This window comes from Lepidochelys kempii, chromosome 11, assembly GCF_965140265.1.
Source record: "Lepidochelys kempii isolate rLepKem1 chromosome 11, rLepKem1.hap2, whole genome shotgun sequence".
Taxonomy (NCBI): domain Eukaryota; kingdom Metazoa; phylum Chordata; order Testudines; family Cheloniidae; genus Lepidochelys; species Lepidochelys kempii.
In genome coordinates this window covers 44,857,651-44,877,787 of record NC_133266.1, presented here as the reverse complement: position 1 = coordinate 44,877,787, position 20,137 = coordinate 44,857,651, and the positions used below count along the sequence as shown (strand labels likewise).

General features: G+C 39.7%; 1 protein-coding gene across 3 annotated transcripts in view; it reads right to left on the bottom strand.

Annotated features, from left to right (window-relative positions):
• Positions 1–27: 27 nt before the first annotated feature.
• The window catches only part of PLEKHA3 (pleckstrin homology domain containing A3), a 25,655-nt gene continuing 5,545 nt past the window's right edge, over positions 28–20,137 (bottom strand). Inside the window, exons 1-8 of one of the 3 annotated variants that reach the window (XM_073306030.1) lie at positions 16,666–17,079; positions 13,082–13,198; positions 11,638–11,793; positions 9,084–9,220; positions 7,952–8,116; positions 5,745–5,788; positions 4,705–4,817; positions 29–2,003 (exon numbers count right to left, since the gene is read on the bottom strand). In XM_073306030.1, the coding sequence (XP_073162131.1) occupies positions 1,876–2,003; positions 4,705–4,817; positions 5,745–5,788; positions 7,952–8,116; positions 9,084–9,220; positions 11,638–11,793; positions 13,082–13,198; positions 16,666–16,684 (879 nt within the window). In that variant the 5' untranslated portion in view covers positions 16,685–17,079 and the 3' untranslated portion in view covers positions 29–1,875. Of the gene's footprint in view, positions 2,004–4,704; positions 4,818–5,744; positions 5,789–7,951; positions 8,117–9,083; positions 9,221–11,637; positions 11,794–13,081; positions 13,199–16,665; positions 17,080–20,137 lie in introns of those variants that run through there. The other 2 variants (XM_073306032.1, XM_073306029.1) reach the window with 2 other exon arrangements.

The following is a 20,137-nucleotide window of genomic DNA, read 5'->3' as shown; positions in this document are numbered from 1 at the left end:
AACAGTGGATTTGCATGTATGTTTAGAAAAACTCTGCATTTCAGGTTAAATATACTAGCTCCCATCAACATGATAGATTGTGGCAACAATACGCGAATTACTGAGTAACTTCAGTCATATTTTTTAATACTTATTTTTACAATTGACAAGAGTGTGGCGGTATAACAACATACATTAAAGCCCAAATTTTCAGAAAAATGCACTATCATTTATGTGCCTAATTTGTGTGTGGAAATGACTAGTTACATTCAATTGGTAATTTGAGCACAAATTAAGGCTCTAATCCTGCAAACCCTTATACCCACACATAACTTTAAACTACCCACATGTGTAATTCAGTGGGTTGTGCCTAAGCATTTGCAGGATTGAGGACCTAGGTATGTAATTATTCGTCATATTTGTGAAAATTTAAACAAACAAAAATCAAGGAAATTTAAAAGGAGAGCTTCCATTTGATTGTTAATTCACCTTCTTGTGCCTACACAAGTTCAAGATGTTATTAACATGTACCAGACTAGTTAGGCAATAAATGTCAAATTAAAAGGAGGTTCGATTATAAGACAAAATTTGATGCATGATTGAATGCAAAAACCAGTATATTTATTAACGAACTGTGTAAATTAAAAACAGCGACTTTTTTTTTAAAAAAGTACTCTATGGCTAAGACTTATAGACCAAGTTTGTCTCAAAGTGAACACAAAAACCAAGACACAAAAAGCAAACACTAACAACCTTATATGAGAGAGGATATGGCAGGCACTGCTATACTATATTATTAATTCAGTCATTAGAGGGGCAGATTCTGATCTAATTTACAGCTAATGCACGTTTACACAAGTGTAATTGAGATCAGATTCTAGCTCTACATTTATGCCACAGTGAAGTGATATATAGGAGTCATAATAAACAGAAGTCCCCTTTTGTATAAATACGTCATAAATAAAGTATGTAGAGATACAAATATTCATACCTTACAACAATAGCTTAACAGTCTATTTTAGAAGCAAACACTAAAATAATACTTTGTTAAAAATATGTCTCAGTTGAAATGAGCAGAGTAAATTTACAGTGCTGCATTAGCTATTCAGTGATGCTACACACCTCAGCAACAATTTGTGTACATGTTGAAGCCTTTAGACCTTTAGTAATGAAAGTAAGTAGCAATTTTTTTTGTGCAAAAAAAATAAATAAACATTGTTAAATACCCAATGTTTGGTACAAATGCTTCATATGCAGATAAGTTAATTTTTATACATTTGTTTAGAAAAATACACTAGATATTTCTACTTTCCATTGGCTAAAAATAAGGACCAGATTATGTATATCCTTGTACTTTTAAAGGAAGGCAATATTAAAATTACCATCAAGCTGCTATATTAACCCATTAGGGATTCAATCCCTTACTTCTTACACAAGCAAAATTCCCATTCAAGGAGAACAGTGACTGCACAAGGACTGCAAGACCGGGTCCTAACTTTGTACAAATGACCAATTGGTCCATGGCACAAGTGACATTCCCCCCCACTCGCCACCCTAAATCTGAAACCTTCAAGATTTAAAATCTGCAGGTTTATTAAACTATCAAACCAGCACACTTTTTAGAAAAGAGCTACACTTTTACAAATGCAAATGCCTATCTGTTAAGCTATCATTTGTTCAAAAAAAATGCACATTCAAACTGTAAAGTTATTAGGAAAATACTCTTGCAAATAAACTATATAAAGATAAAATACAATTCAAAGTTAGTTTTTACATTATTCTATAAAGTGCAGAAAAATCCTTCTAAAAGGGAAATAACTACTCCCTATAACAATAATATAATTATAGCAGCTTTTGCATAGCACTACTTATAGGAAGTTGAATACTGCAGTTTCTTCAGGAAGAAGAGGATGGAAGAGTCTCTTCCAGTTCAGATCTTTTCTTTGAAACCAATCTGTTTTCTTCAGCAATGGTAGATGGTGCCAAGTGTCCATTGAGAGCACTTCTGGAACAGTGGGCATGTCCTATTAAGATATTGATTCGTATTTAAACTGTGCTCCAATTCAATTTATTAATCATTCTGCTTGCTAATATTTCACATAGACAACATTTTTTTAAATTATGGGACGTAATATTTGCATGCTCCCTATGGACTGCATTGAATTATTCTAGTCTACATCAACGCCTGGGGTAATGGATGAGTAATGTTAAAAGCTACTGAGAACTACAGATAATCATACTATGCAATACACAAATATTATAAGAGAAGAATCTCTGGGGTGCACAGGGAAATTCAGTCAAAGGAGCCAACAAAGAGCGTGTGTTAAGAATTAGTGCAGCAATAATCCTTTCACTGAAAAACTCCACTGGGACACGTCAGACATTAATAAAGGTGTTTGCTCTGTTAAAAGAACCCAGTCTACTGCACATTATACCAGAAAGGATGTTTGTCTGGCTGATCAGTAGATGGCTCATTAATGATAGATTTAAACACTTGGCAAATCAGTCAGAGACTAGTTTCTGCATTTGAAAAATGACACTTTTTCCATCAGATATTCAAGCAGCCGATGAGCACAAAGAGTGCTGTTCTCCATGTCAGTCAGAATACAGGGTAATAATAGTACACTATTCAAATGTCACTCTACTTAACAAGGTTATGCCAGATAACTAACGCATATTTAGGTTACTGGAAGACATCACAGAGCCTCTGGAAAGTTCTCCACTTCAAATGAAACATCTGTTCCACTTTGGCATTTATGTAGCACCTGGAGAGGTGTCAGAGGTGGTCTATCACGGAAAAGTGGGCTGCTAACAGGTCTTTTTATTTCTATATATAGATGCACTGTTTGGAAAAACGTCAGGAGCATTCTTTGCTTGGTCTTCCCCAGCCCCATCCTTCGTGGTAGCTTAAATCTTACCCAGTAGTTGGCAGTAAGAAAGTACATTTTATCTTTTAAACTGCGCAAATCAGATACAGAATCAGCCGGAATAAACATGGAACTCCACAGTGCCCTTTTCCAGTCATTTTTCAAACAAGAACTGGTCTTGAAAGTGTGTAAACAGTTCATTAATAAAATGGATGGGATACAGAATCCCCTACTGAAAGTTTGTTATTTTCGGTGCCACCTACTGGGATAAAAGAAGGAACTGAATCAACTCTGGGAAGTTGGAGCCCTTAAAGTGGAAGACAGAAAAGGGACTCTTCTGTCTAACATGGCAAAAGACAAAAACTACATTAGTGAAAAAGCTAGAAATTGGAGCAGTTCTACAAGGAACAAGAAGAGACTGGGATTACCCAAAATAACATGACTGATCCGACCACAGCTGTCATGAGAGAAGACAGACTGGGTCATGCATGGGAAGAGGAACCAGACCATGGTCATAAAGGGTGGAATTCCCCTTTGTTCAAAAAGACAACACAAGGTGTAACACCAATTAGGAGTTAAGTGGGACATGAGCAGTGCATAGGCCTTGTGTTGACCTTCTGCACAAGGGGTAAGTTACAGTCCAAGAGAGGAGAGGCTGGCCCAGAACTGGGTCACTCTTGAAAGGATCCAAGCCAAACCAGAGTTAATCAAGAAGAAAGCAGGTCACAGCCTTCCAAATAAAGTCAGAAATGAGTAAAAACAATTGGGAGTTTCATGGGAATACCATAAAGAGACCTTACCTCAGCATATTTACGCAACGGGATCTACTTATCATGGGATCATTGAAATAGAGTATAATAGTCCTAGATTGTTGTTTTGATGTATTGACCATCCTCAGACGTTCTTGTCAACTGCTGGAAATGGCCCACCTTGATTATCACTACAAAAGGGTTTTTTTTCCCTCGCTCTCCTGCTGGTAATAGCTCACCTTAAGTGATCACTCTCGTTACAGTGTGTATGGTAACACCCATTGTTTCATGTTCTCTATGTATATAAATCTCCCCATTGTATTTTCCACTGAATGCATCCGATGAAGTGAGCTGTAGCTCACAAAAGCTTATGCTCAAATAAATGTGTTAGTCTCTAAGGTGCCACAAGTCCTCCTTTTCTTTTTGCAAATACAGACTAACACGGCTGCTACTCTGAAACCTGACCATGCTGGGTTGTTTCAGAAGAGTGTTGCTCTGTATATGGGGGGGGGGGGGGGGGGTAGGCCACTGGTATAAACTGTTCTTTATTAATACACTGGGTTATCACATTCTCCTCTCAGTTCTACCAGTGTAACTCCATGCAGTGGAAATTAGCTCCACTCGATGGGACTGCCCTGGTGTAACTGAAACAAGAATCTGACTCACTATAATGGTCAGATCGGAAAGAACTGTTCAACATTTGCACAGGTTTCCGAATGTTAGTTTATATATGAAAATGTGTAGTTCAAATGTTTGTTGTTCATGTAATCCCTATGTAGAGCCCAGTTCTGTCAGATTTACTCACCTGGGGTAGTACCTTACTTTACAAATGGTACCCTGGATTTCAGTGGGACTACACCAGATCTAAGATACCAGTCGAGGTGAGTAAAGGGTGGCAAAGTCAGGGCCATAGTGAATACATCAGCACTTTTAATTCATTACATAGGAATCCTACAAGCAACTTTATTGTTTCATGCAATGGCTTTGATTACATACAAAGATTGTAATTTTAAGTATTCTCTTTGCATTGGTGTTAGCAGTACAACAATTATGCTAAGTATGGTAACGAATTCAACAGACGCACACACTCTGTCTCTCTCCCAACTTACTCTCTGTATCTTCAAGAGGATTATCATTATAGGATTCTGTATCGGAGTATGTTCTTCTGCGTCGTTGGGATAACCGGTGGAGTGAAGAAATTGGTTCTTTTGTGGCGTGACTACTGAAATTAAATAGGATTTATTAGTTTTAAAAACTTATAACAAAACATCTAGCCAGTCTATTAGCTTTTATTTTAAGATATATCTTTTGGTATTTATAGTGCTCTTAAAGATAGTAAAGAGCAATACTGAGGAGTAAACTGAAAGGAACTCCATGTGAACAGAACACGGTTAGCCTGCACAGATTTTGAAATCTGAAAAATGTGGTAAGAATATAATTCTTGCAAAAAGAAATATAATTCAAATTGTACAAGAATGAATCATCAAAAATCTTAGTGTTTCAGGCTCCAATCCTGCAAACTCTAATGTGTATGAATAATTTTATGCAAGTACAGTTGTCCCACTGAAACTACTTATTCGCATAAAGGTACTCACATGCATAAGCATTTGCAGGATGAAGGCCTTAGATAATACTTCCATTATTTGCCATAAGACTTGATTAAACAACTTGGATAAGTTATAATGGTCATTTTAAATTATACAATCCTACCAAAAACCATAGAAAGATTATGTACATATTTCTATTATAATGATTTAAAAAAATCTATAACAAACAACAGTGGGCTTTACTTATTTATTTTGCCAATGTTGAAGTCTCTCCTTGATGATATTTTTATATTTCTTTTTAAAACTAAACTAAAAATATATGAAATTTGGAATATTACTCAGAATAAAAATGGAAACTTAAACTTAACTAGTATATCTTTGACTTGTATGTAAGTTGCAACATCTGTGTCTTAATTTTGGATTTGCAAAACTATTGATATTAGATTGTCACTTCCTAAATTTTAAAGCATTTGCCAACCATGCAAATCCTCTGCAATAGTGACGTCAGCTGATATTTCCCTACTGAGGGGCTTGCTAAATTGGTCCAGTGAGGTGCTTTCAGAAAGTGAATTAGCCTACTTAACAGCAATCTGTATTCTTACCTCTCTGAACTATATGTACCAGGATGGCTAATGGAGCGTTTCATCTAGAAAATGAAAGAAACAAGTTGTAATCTCTTTATCAGGATTTAAAAAATTCTTATACACGGCCATATACTCTATTTACACTTCTCAGAGAGAGAAGGTGATTTTTTAAAATTATTATTTAAAACAAAAGTCAACCACAATTAAGGAATCTTATTTAGCTATTTGAAAGAGGATAGATTGCCAGTAATGCAGGAATTTTTAAAGCACTAATAAAAGAGAACTAGTTTACTACCCAAAAATATTACCTGGGATCTATACATCTCATTCTCTCTAGCCTCAAAAATTACTCAAAATTTCTACTGGATCATTGGTAGAATCCACAGAAACCTCAAAACGTTTTTAACTAATGTCAGGTTCAGGACTACATTATACAAAAGGATTAATCCAAGAGCTAAATTTTGCCATTTGGTATGCACACAGGGTGCCCTCTGATTTTAATGGGAACTCTCTAAATGTGCCCAAGAGAATCATTTGACCCAAAGATTGATCAATAAGAGTCGTTTGAGTGGATGGGAGGAAAGGGAGGAGATTATCAGATACAAATAAATGAAAGGGAAAGAAGTGGGGGGGGGGGGTAGACCTAGAACAGTGTAGATCTGAGAATCCACATACATGAAGTAAAGTTTGACAGAGCCTCACTTATCCCAACCCTCAACAGGCAAATAAATAAAAAATTAAGAATTCCATAAAGTATTTTAATCTTATACATTATTTAACAAAAACAAACTTGTCAGCTAAAGGCATATTTGATCAACCAGGACATTGTTTAAAAAGAGACATATTAACACTGGGAATCTGAAATGCACTTGCTGAGAGTTAAGCCACAAAGAAGTTCTCTGTTTTGATGAGCAGCCAGGTTACAGTATTAAAAGAGAACAATGAATACAGTAACTCCTCACTTAACGTTGTAGTTATGTTCCTGAAAAATGGGACTTTAAGCGAAACAATGTTAAGCGAACCCAATTTCCCCATAAGAATTAATGTACATAGGTTCCAGGAAATTTTTTTTCACCAGACAAAAGACTATATTATACACAGCAATGATGACTGTGATGCTTGGTTGAGGTGGTGAAGTCAGAGGGTGGAAGAGGGTGGGATATTTCCCAGGGAATGCCTTACTGCTAAATGATGAACTAGAATAGCTGAGCCCTCAAGGGTTAACACGTTGTTGCTAATGTAGCCTCACAAGGCAACACAAATGGAGGGAGGGGAGACAGCATGGCAGACAGAGACAAAGACTCTCACCTGTGTGAGTGAGAGAGAGAGATGCACATTGCCCCTTTAAGTACGTTGACCCCCACTCTAAGTACATTGCCTTTTTAAGTAGATCAGCAAGTTGAGACAGCCCCTGCTGCCAGCAAGCTCCCTCCATCCTGAGCCCTGTCCTGTCTCCCCCCTGCTCTATGGAGATGGGATAAGAGGGGGGCAGGAGCAGGGGGGAGGAGGACACCCTGACATTAGCCCCCTTCTTTCCCCGCCCCCCTTATACAGCAAGCAGGAGGCTCCTGGGAGCAGCTCCAAGGCAGAGGGCAGGAGCAGCACATGGCAGTGAGGGGAGGGACAGCTGAACTCCCTGCTGGGAGGCTGCTGCACAGGGAACTTAGGGGTGTGGGGAGCTGATAGAGGGGCTGCCGGTCTACCCTGGTTCCAAGCCCCCATCAGCTAGCTCCAACGGGCTGCTCTTTGTGCAAGCAGTGGACAAAGCAGGTGGCTGCCAAACAACATTATAAGGGAGCATTGCACAACTTTAAATGAGCATGTTTTCTAATTGATCAGCAACGTACTAATGAAACAATGCTAACCGGATGACTTTAAGTGAGGAGTTACTGTATTTAACGTTTTAAAAAAATAACCCTGCAGTATAGGTAACAGGATAATTTAATTTTCGTATGAATGCTGAAAAGTACTGAGCGTTAATCCAGTACTTGGGTACGATTAGCACTGTCATCATCCACAGGAGAATTACTCCTACGATGAACAATTTATGTGAAGGCTGGCAAGCAAACAGACTAGGGAACATGCCAGTAGTGATTTACATTTAAGGCTAAAACTGTTGACTTCAGTTGAGTCAGGATTACACGTGACTACATAGCATATATTCTTCTACCCTTCCAATCAACATAATAACACTTTAAAATGTTACACTTATAAAACATCCAGACCATTTGAATAGGTGAAGGTGACACAGGAGAAACTAAGGGATCAGGATGAGGCAGTTGAAACATCTCTGGCTTAAACTTGGCATTAGCTATCTTCACACATTCTTCAAGTGTTGTAATAAATGTGTTACATGTGGCACTCAGCAAGGAGGAGGCTTCGTTCATGTTCTGAAAACGAATGACAGCACAAACATCAGCAAGAATGTAAAAAGACAGAAAATGTTACTTTAGAATCAACTGATTTCCCAGTTAACTGGCCAAAAACTCTCAAAAAATACAAGTTTGGTGACTATTCTTTTTAATGGTAGCTAGAATCAACCTTATTGAAAAATGAACACACACATATAATAGCAGAAGACTATTTTGGGAGGTTGGGGTAATACAGCAAAACACTGAAATGTTTTTCCTGCTTCCTAAATACACGGGGCTGAACTTTCAGAAGGACTGAGCAACCATCACTTCTACTGGAGTCATCAGTTTATTTTCTATTTAGTGAAATAAGTTAATTAGAGTGGGGCCCATCCATTAGATCTATTATCTTTCCTAATGAAAGGAGTCTCTGGGTCAAATTCAACCCTGCTGTAACTGGGCACAATCCTACACTCATCAGTGAAGTGGCCCACCTATTCCAGGGCTGAATTTGGTCATGAAGTAGGATTAGAAGAGCAAACAGATTTCCTATGAATGCCCAAATGCAGTGGGCACTTGCAGCAGTTTTCAAGACCTGGGATTCTAGTTTGCAAAGATAAGGGAGGTTCTAGCAAAGCATAAAGAAACAGGATGTTTCAATTATTGTCTATTGTAGAGTTCTTAGACAAAGAGAATTCACGTGCAACCAACCCAGCCAGCTTTGCTTCTATCTTTTAACTGAATGACTCACCAACATATTTCCTTGTTAAAATGACTCTGATGTCATCCTGCATTGTATCTACATAATATTTTTTATTGTGGACTGTATTACCCTACTCCTGAACCCAGTATATCTGAATATAGACAAGTTTTAAACATCTATTAAACTGACCTGATGTAAATATTTTCCAACATTAAGTTGCTGATAAGGTGCATAAGGTGACAACAATAACTTAAGATGATTTAAATAATCAGGTTCTCCAGTATAATTTTAGAAATCTGATACCTCAATGCTGGGAGATGAGCTTGCCTGATCATGGTGAACAAATTCTTGTATTGTGTGAACTTGCTGCATTAAGAGATCACAGTAGAGGCGAAGTTCGGACATTTTGGTTTTGAGAGATTCATTGGTTTCACTAATTTCTACAAGAAAAAAAAATAATAAAAAACCCCACCAATCACGGCATAAGATTTATCGACACAATTTTTACAAACAAATTTTATTTTTTTCCATATAAGGGCTCTACACAGATTGAAATTCCTTTCAAGACTAGGAAGGGATTCTTAAATGAGTTGGGAATAGCTTCACAAAGTACACATAAATTTGGAAGGGGCCATGGAGAAAGGTATATAACCAGCAAACAAGAGGTTAAATATTTTCTTATTTACCGTGCCAGCCCAGGGAAAAACACAATGGACAAAGTCTGTGGCCTCAACAGGTGAAGAAGGTCTGCTTCTCTATATCCACAAGCACCTGAGGAGAGTGGTTGCTCACTCAGGGAACCTTGCAAATTATAAATCTGTCAGACTGGCTACAGAGGATTACCAGTCTTTACCAAGAAAAACTAGGGAGGCAGAAATGGGGATTATGGAGAGAAATCAGAACAACAGCAACTAAATGACTCCAGAACAGCTACAACCAGCATTTTGAGGGTGGCAGCTCTAGATTTTTTAAGTTTTAGCCTTTTATTTAACTAAGAGCTCTCCAGCAGCAAGAACAAAATACTTTTTTCCCCATCGTGCTTGCTGCAGGTTTTGTGTTAATTTCATATTTCCTATGCTGTATAACCTAGCATTGTAAACAGTGTTAATAAATGCTGTAACAGTTCTCCCTGACTGCCTATTTAAAGATGTGCCTGTTCTGTCTTTACAGGCCTTTTCTGCACTACAGAATTACAGGATAACATTCTCACTGGAGCTGAATTTTTGGTATTGCTGATGGGAGGTTTAGTGTATACAAGCCTCCAGTGGCTTCTGGTTTTATGTTTTTCACCATGACAGTTAAATCTGCTGCTCAGAAGTTGTAACTAACAGTGGTAAAAATGCTGGAAACCACCAGAGCCTTGTCTAAACTAGGGCTCCCACTTGTGCTGGTCCAGCTGAATGAAATATATTCAAAAAATTCTGTAGCACAGACACAATCTAAATGACGCAAAATTAAAGGCGTATAGCCATTAAGAACAGAGCTGTTCTGATCACATTCGGTGGGCAGACCAGACTGGGCTGAATCACACCCTTTGCTTTTAGAAGTGGAAGGCAGGACAATGAAAGCTAAAACTTGTGTAATTTCCCTGTGCTCTTGCAGCGAGTCTGATTTGGTCCAGTATTTTTTAAGCTTAGACACAGGACATAAGGAAACCTTTGTGTCATTCCTAGAGGAGGCTGGGTGACTGCCCCACAACTTTGGTTGTCCATTCAGGCTGTCACATGGGCAAGTGCTGAATACTCACAGAACTGCAGCACAGGGCAGAGAAGCATCTGACTGATTTCTATATTTTTCATGAGATAAGAATATGATTCATACACAGATGGTTCACCATTGTCTTGGGCAGGTTTGAGATTTGGAATACCATTACTACAATGTATGTAAGCACGTGCTATTGCCCAAGTTTATGGCCTGGCTTTTCAAAGGGGCCTAAAGGAGGTAGCCCAGAGACTTCAGTTCAAAATCCCAGCCAACGCGTCTGCAAGTCAGATAATTGTCGATAAGGGGGCAGATCCTCATCTGGTGCAAACTGACATAGTTTCTTGAAGTCAATGGAGTTAATGCTGACTTACACCAGCTGTGTATGTGACCCTTAGTTTTTAAATACCAACATTTCTATGATGCTGGTAGGGCCAATATCTGGAACAAGACAAAGCTGAAAATAACATGGAAACCCAAAACAGGAAGAAACTCTGACAACCAGTAGTGTAATAAAACTCAGGAGTAGTAAAGTGAAGTCACAAGCCAGTTGCATATGAACAATAAAAAAAGTGATTTGACCTACCTGATGCCATACATTTGCAATATTTTAAATATTTTTTCCTTGCTCAGATATATCTTTGCATAGCCAGTCAAACATCTTCCAGTTAGAAGCTGCCAGCGTATTGCAGAGACACTCACTGGGCTAATTAGACTGGCAAAATTCATAATTCTGAGGAGCAATGCCAGCTAGGAGATTTTTAAGCTCATCCATTTCACCATGCTTAGTGATACCTTTCAATCGAAGTACTATATTTAATTAAAATAAGCTCATATTTATACACACACACACGTAAAGGGAATTGAACTACTCGGAGAAATACAGTAACAATAATTCTTCCTTTCTGCTAACTTTAGCGAAGGCTGATCAGTTCTTTTCCTGTTCCCCTTGGAAATTCCAATTTAAATATAAACCGGAAGTTATTATATGCACACAGCAGGGATTACAACCATAATTAAGATTGATCAATATGTAAATTAGATTTACATCTTACATAAATAATACTAAATTCAACCACTAGAATGGGACAAATTAAGAACGATCTTAATCAAAAACAATGTTATTAGATTTCATACACTTTAATGGTATAAATACCTTTTTCTTTTTTTGTTCTGGTGTCTGTCAAACAGGCTTTAGAACTACCCAGTGCTACCAGCCATCTCTGCCTCTCAGCTGCATTAACTGCTTTCATATAGAAATGCTGTTCCCCTGGGATTATTAACTCCATTCTTGTGTTGTCTGTTGGATGAACTAATGATAAAGAGGGAAAAAAGACTAATTTTGCAAAAGATAACTAAACCAGTAAGGATACTACTTATCAAATTCAGACCATATTGTTTCAAGTTATTTACATATTACAGATTGTATTTGGTAAGAAACGGAAGCTATTCAAAACAATTTTAAACACTGTATGAATTTGACATTCATGAACATAATTGACTAAGTAATGGCTAGAGCCAGACACTGTTAGTCTAGTCCTGATTCAATCATGCCAACCTGAAGATTTTTGTGATGTGGGCAAATATCTGTGAGGGACTAGGCTAAAATCAATCTCACTTTCCTTTCTGATGCAACCTTCTGGGTTCTGTGTCAAAGTCACCATCCTCTCAAGCATGAGAACGGAGCAGTATTCCACTTAGAGCCATCTTATTCAATACTACATCTTTAATTAGCCCCGGGTGTCACAGAGTACCAGGCATATTTCTCAACCACAGTACTCCCAGGCCTAGCACTGGACAGCCCTGGGTACATGAGAGATGGAATTAATCCCAAATTACTTGCATCCATATTATAGAAAATGAACAAGACGACAAGAAAGGGGACTGAATGTTTCAAGAGATTAGTAATGAGACATAAGCCTTTCACTTCTAGGTCACTGGTTTCAATCTAGGCACTGGGAGTAGTAACCAAAAGTTGTTGCCATCCGATAACTGCTTGCTAGCCTATGTAAGAGAAGTAGATGGACTCGGTCCATTTTCTAGTGATCAGGTACCCACACCACAAATACCTCCACAAAGGTGCATCAGAAAAAAAAGCCAAAGGCAGAAAGTAATGGAAGATAAACTACCCTTTTGAGCCTAAATGTGGCACCCACCAGATCACTGCTGTGGCTCTCCCAGCAAACAATTCCTAACATTCAGCATTCCTTCCCTCTCAGTTTGGGAGGGAGAAGAGCTGTAGCTATGGTAACAGCTTCAGATACATTTCAAATATCATACGTGAAGGCAAGACATAAACAGAAATACCCAAGGGTTTTAATACCCAAGGGTTCATATGGCTGTTTTTAAACCTCATAAAGGAGCAGTAAATGTCATAACCTTTTTCATTATTATTTTGCTTCAGAGTTCATGTTCAGTAACTACAGTAATTGTGGTTGATGTAGCAAGCATGTCTGACTAAACACATCTAGATGTGTGATTTTTCCCCTTACCTTTTTTTAAGCATCATAGAAATTAGTGATGCAAAAGTGGTATTAGGTCATCTTGTTCATTCCCTTGCCAATTAAATTTCCTCTTATAAACACTTATTTAAATCTTACCTTTAATTTCACATACTGCCATCTTTATACTTCCTTTACTGCCTTTGCAAACATCATCCTGTGAATCATAGTAGGACAATATTCCATTGTCTAAAACAAACCAGCGAGGCTGCCAACCTAGGAAGACCATAAATATGAGAGAAAAGCGTTATACTACTGTTTAACTGCAAATGCAAGTTCAGTCAAAAGTAAAGTTGTTTGTCTGTTAAACCATTAAGAGAAACAGGATTTAAACAGATGCAAATAATACTGTGATGTTCACAGGAAATAAAGAAGCATCTTTGTTTTGAAGATCAGATGTGCTGTATACACAAACTGTTATAACAGCATTTTACACTAACTCTTTTGGCAATATTTCATTAGCAATAATATTCCCATTTACATTATCTCCCAGTCTACAGAATAATGATTTTTTAAAATTTAGCTGCCAAAAGTATCCTATTTTGAAGTCTTGTAAATCGCAGACCTCTTGCGGACCATCATCTTTCAAGTGGTCCTCAATAAGATTAAGATCAACTAAATACCGAACCATTAGGCTACAGTCTCTGCTCCCTACAGTACTACACACTCTATTTCACACTTCCTAATCTACAGATCCGGCACACTCTCTCTCTCTCTTACACACACACTCTCATGCACAAAACACAAAGAAAGGTGGTTTCTACCTCATTGCTCAAAAATGATTTAATATCAGAACACTGTAATGGAGAACACACTAAGACCTTATCTACACTAGACAGGGTTTGCCAGCATAGCTATACTAGCAAGCCTTCCTAGTGGAGACGCAGCTTATATTAGCCCCCCCGCCCCCCAAAAAAGAGTTATTTTGTTGGCATAGCTTAGACCAGTTCCATGAATGAAAAAGACACACTGGCAGAGGGACTTTTTTGCTGGCATAACTGCATTTACACTAAGGCTTTTGCCAGCACAATGACCTTGATTAGGGGGTTACTTTTTTCAGGCTACTAACCAACATAGGTATGCTTGCAAAACTTTTACATGTAGACTAGGTCTCTAACTTCACTACTTCTGCAAAATACATTACAGTACTTATACGCACTAGTACATTATGAGGTGTTATCCTAATATTTCGGGCTAAATTAGAGTTATCAAATAAATAAATTATATGCAGATACAGCATACTTGATTTTATTAAAGCTCTTTTTATAGGCTAACTTGCCAACTCATAAAACTCTGTACTTCACAATAGATACCCCAGTCATTAGTGCTAATTAGCATAACTCACCCTACTACATTGGCCCATTTCAAACTATGTCAAAAACAGCAGATATTTTGTAAATAACCGAAAACAAAATAATAAGTCAGTGTAGCACAACAAGAACACCAGTTCAACAGAGGACTGGGACTGGGGAACCAGGTAGTAGGAAAAGGTGATGCACTCGGTCTCACAATGCTAGCACCATCTTACCAGTCTACTAAATAGCCACTTTCTGGTAATCTATGAATTAGAATGGCACTGCCTGTGGTGCATGAACCTACTGACCTAAAGGACAGCGCAGTGCATAGCATGGATGGCTGCATTATTCCACAGAGCAAACTGAAGCAATCCAATAGCAGTGGCTTTGAAGGGAGGAAGCTGAATCATATACTGGATTGTGACAAGCTTCAGCTAGGGGGTCTGATCCTTAGAGCCCTGCACAGATACAAAAATATGTATCCGCATCTGATCCGCAAAAATTGTCTGCAGATTTGCAGGGCTCTATTTACCGTGGCAGGGCTGAGGCTCCGAGGCACCCCCATGAGGACCCTCCACCTGTCCTCAGCCGGGTGGGGAGCCTGGGGAGCAGGGCCAGGACCAGCGACTGCTCTCAAACACACATCCCTCGCACCATGGGCAGGTGGAGGGTCTGTGCTGCAGTTCCTCATAGCTGCCCACCCGGCTCTTACAGTCAGAACCCAGCGTGGATACAAAATTTGTATCTGCACCCACGCTGCTATCCGCAGAAATGGTCCGTGGATATAAAGCGGATACCCATGGATTTGCAGGGCTCTACCGATCCTGCTCTCATTAAAGTCATTATGAGTTTTATCATTGATTCAATGGGAGCAGAAGCAGGCCCCAGTGCTGGGTGCCACATCTTCTGGACAGGGAAAGAATGGTTTGGGGGCTCAAAGGAATTGACCTGAACAAAGACTGAAAGAGCTAAATATGGATAGCTTGGCTAAGTGCTGGATTTAAGAGACTTCTATTAAAATTTAACTTTTAAAATTACCTACATTATTTGCATCTTTAAAAACATCATCTTATTCTCTCCCTGACTTGCTGCACAGGTACAGGACATTTTGGTGTACAGATTATCCCAGGACTCCGGGGTCAAGGCTTGCAATTAACAGTAGCAGAAGGGATTCAGGACAACAGCCCAAATAATCAGGTGGAAGAACAACAATTAGACTCATTATAGCCTGGCCAATCTGTGGTATGTCTATTTGATGCACTGTAGCATAGTGGGAGTGTGCTTGACAAACGTGAGACCACCCCAACTCGCAGATGAAATGCACGTATCCTCATAGATAACAGCAAGAGATAGCATGAAGAAACGATGGTCCCAGATCTGTGTTACTCCATTTTGGTGCTTAGCACAGGAATGATAGTGGGGAGGCGCAAAGATAAAGTTACCCCATCTTGATGTCTGCTTCATAGTGGGACGGTTCAGGGACCATTTGGGGCCTGGTTCGGTCCCCTCTAGTGAGGCCAGAAATGAGCGGTTCAAGATGTGGGAGGGGGCTGGGGGTTCGGGTGCAGTCCCTGGCTGGGGGTGCGGGCTCAGAAGTGGGGCCAGGATTGAGGAGTTTGGGGTGCAGAAGGAGTCTCTGGGTTTGCGGGGGTGCTCAGGGCTGGGGCAAGGGGTTGGGGCCCCGGGCTTACCTCCGGCAGCTCCCAGTCAGCAGCACAGTGCAGGGTCTAATGCAGGCTTCCTGCCTGTCCTGACTCTCCGCTGCGCCCCGGAAGCAGCCAGCAGCAGGTCCGGCTTCTAGGCGGAGGTGTGGCAGGCAGCTCTATGTGCTGTTCTTGCCCACAGGCACTGCCCCCGTAGCTCCCATTGGCCACGGTCCCCGGCCAATGGGAGTGCGGAGCCGGTGCTCTACGCGGAGACAGCGCACGGAGCCCCGTGCCCCCCCACCTAGCAGCTGGACCTGCTGGCCAATTCCAGGGTGCAGTGTGGTATCAGGACAGGTAGGGACTAGCCTGCCTAGCTCCACAGCACTGCCGACAGGACTTTTAACAGCCCAGTCAGTGGTGGTGACCGGAGCCACCAGGGTCCCTTTTCAACCGGGTGTTCAGGTCAAAAACCAGACACCTGGTCACCCTAGCCCCTATAAGGGGTCAAATATCTAACAGCCTGCTACTTTAAATGGAATTACCAAACAGCTCAATTTAAACATAACACTGGATTAGTTTGGATTAGAAAAAAAAAAAGTTAATTTAACTATAAAGAGATAGATTTTAAGTGAGTACATGGATAAGGTATTAAAGTCAGAAATGGTTACTAGAGAAAAAGAGATAAAACACTTTCTAGTAACTGAACTTAACAAGCTCGACTTGGTTCAAGTTAAATCCTTACCGCAGGTTCCCAGAAACATTGCTGCCAAAATTCTCAGGTCAGGAACTCCCCCAAAGTCAAAGGGTCAGTTTCTTTGTCTTTTTAGGTGAAAGAAAGAGGGACAGAGAGATGGAGATAACCTCGGATCGTTTTGCCCCTCATTTTTATAGTCCATTCACCCTTCAAAAAGCATTTTCCTGAGGGTTACCTCTAGATAAAGTTCCTTCCAGCTGTGAGAACGGAGGCAGGGGATCTCATGGTGAAAGAGATTCCATGTTGTTGCTTGCTAAAATGAAAAACAATCTGTTCCTGCTCCCCTTCGCTGCCAAAGAGGGGCCATTTGACCAGTGATTGCCAATCAACTTTGATGACCAGGGCCATCCCTAGGGGGGTGTGGGGCCCAGGACATTAGAAACTCAGCCCCTCCAGGCCCCACCCCACCCTGCTTCTTCTCGCCCCCGCCCAGGTCCATCCCCTTCCCCAAGCATGCTGCACCCTCCTTGCCCCCCAGCGCCTCCTAACACCACGAAACATCTGATCCGAGGTAGGCGCTGGGAGGGAGAGGGAGGTGCTGATCGGCAGGGCCCGCCAGCAGGGAGGGGGAGGTTCTGGTAGGAGGGCTCCTCCTCACCCTCTCCCGCCCACCTGCTGCTCGCCTCCCCGTTTGCCTCCTCACCCCACTCGCCCACCCGCCTCACCTCCCTGCCTGCGGGACCCCCCAAAGCACGGGGCTCAGGGTGGTGGCACCGATTCGCTGTACTCAAGGGACGGCTCTGTTAATGATACTTCATTAGAGGTGTCAGCTTGTCCTTTGTCTTTGAGAAATGAGTTTACCCCCTCTTCCTGTCCCAAGGACCCTGTTTACTACATATATGTAAATTGAGGTAAAAATAAAATGTCTTTGTTTAGGATAGACATGTTTAACAGCTTCTGCCTAGACAGGGCTATATGGGTTTGAACACATGCCATCACCACCATACAAGGGGAACTCATAACTTTACATAAAATGTTACTACATACATTTCACCATGACATTATTATTCAATGATTATTAGTTTTCAGATGATACTTCACAAAGCATATTTGGTACAAAGATTATTACAATAATGCGTATGTGCGAATGCAGGGGTGTATTCAGTCACACTACTCCTTCTATGTAAAGTAAGATAAAGAGGGTGAATTGGAAGAGAGACTAGAGATCATGATTTTATGACTCACAAATGAAACCCATCACCCTGAACTTCAAACATTTAAAGCAGGAGAAAAGGCAGCAGATAGGACATACTCCTATGGTCTCTTCATATTATATAACAGCATTTGACTGTAGTGAATGTTTGATCGGTCCTTTTAATCTGTAAGAATATCCAAAAAGAACTAAGTAATTACCTCTGTCAAACAAAAAAAAATAATACATGCACACACATACATACATAAATAATGACACTTGTGGTTATCTAGATCAGTTGCAATTCAACAGTTTGCAGTTTAATATACATTGAAATATGCAGTTAAAAAAAAATCTTTCTAGTTTACCCCCATAACACATTTTCTGCAACTGCTTTTGAGACTAACATTGTATTTATCTCTTAACTATGTGAAATGCAGACAAAGCCATGATCTGCTGCATGGACTTGTGTTGATAAGAAGGGACCTTGTAACAGATGATTATTATTCTGGCCATATCTGATCCTTGATGTCACTGGCAATGCAAATAAGTAAACCAGGGCTGAATATGACTATAAATTTATGATAGTAACAAGCAAAACAAGAAAATGTTTTCTCTTATAGTAAACTGGGTGATATAGAGTGTACCCTGTGTGTGAAAAAATATGAGACAGATTGCGCCTTATATATTGCTGGATGCACATACAATATTTAAACTAGAAAAACAAGCTGTATTTGTTTTTGGTTTCATTTAAAAAGGAGGGTTGGATAATAATACCCAGTAGACTGAAAAATAGTTTGCAATGGTTTGGCAACATTACAGACTAGACAGAAATCTCTGAATCAATCCTCCATAGGGGATCTAGATGCATTTTTTTGTTTAAAGTTGATAACAACTTTTTCTAACATAATTTGAACCTGCTGATTTCAAAAATGGTTGTTACCAAGTTGAATTCCGATGTTTAGACCCTCAAACTTGCAAATAAATATGGCAGCAAAAATTTCACCAGAAATGTGTGCATGAACTTGTCAACAAAATTTAAGTGAGGCATAATTCCTTTTCAGTCTATTAAGAACAGAAATGAGAAGACACAATCATTATTTTAACTCCTACTGCACTTGAATAATCAACCTTTTATAGCATTTAGTCATCCACAGATCTTAAATTAGAAATATGTTAATCATAATACAGAATGTATTTTTCTTGTAATATGTGAAATCATTTTCTTGCATGCTTTGTATTTGTTTAATAGTGCATAATGCTTTATAGTTAGACTAGAATTAACATAGACATGATGGTATTTTTTACAAATAGAAAGAGTAACAGTAGTTAGCTGAGATGGTGGTTTGATTACAGTTGTGGGCAAACCATGGAACTGGTAGTAAGTCTTCAAAAAATTCTATAGTCTACAGTCTTCTACAGTCTCTATATTATTTGCCAACAGTTAAGTAAAGAAATGTGTGAGGCAGGTGAACAAGGATTGCATAGAATAAGGGAGCCAACAGCCATTAGAAAGAAACTGCAAGATGTCATAGACAGAGAGGCTACTGACAGAACTGATTTCACCTTTCAGTCAGGATAGACAGCATCAGTTGTGTCGCAAACCCAAATCCAGAAATCACAGAAAACAAGAGCATCTGCAACTGATGTATCATGAGTGGCAAGCTGTAGTGATCCCAATAAAGATACCAGCATCCATAATATAAGACAGTCCAGTTCTGTGAAACCTAAGGACTGGAGATAACTGCGTGTTCAAGGAGTTTCTGTGAGGGAACATAGCTGTCAAGTGATCATGTCAGAAACTCAACCACACGGACCTGATCAGAGCCAAGAGTGGTTCAATGGCATAGGAAAGAAAGGTGGAGGAACTGTAGGCTTCACCAAGACTTGCTCAGACCTTGGCAGATGGGCCTTGTCTTACAGTTTGAAAGCCCATACACAATGAACACTAGAGCCATGTTCCATGTTGGCGTGGAGACCAATTTATTCACTATGAGTCAAGAAAGGCCGGGAAGCAATGTGACAGTGAAGAGGAGGATGTACTCTTACAAACAATTCAAAGGTTAAAGATTTTCTCCTGGGGGGGGAACACCCACTTCATTGCAAAAATATTGCAACAAAAGATCTGGCTACTGAAGGCATACAAGATGCACTGTTGAATGCAAAGATCCTAGGACAAGTGCAACTGGACAGTTTTGTGGAGAAGTGGCTTATGACACAAGAGGGGGAGACTCGATGTGTACACATTTAGGATCCACTGCCAAAAAATAATGCTCCCTACTTTTTCCATGCTATATGAAATGACGAAAGAAATAAAAGAAAAGGCCT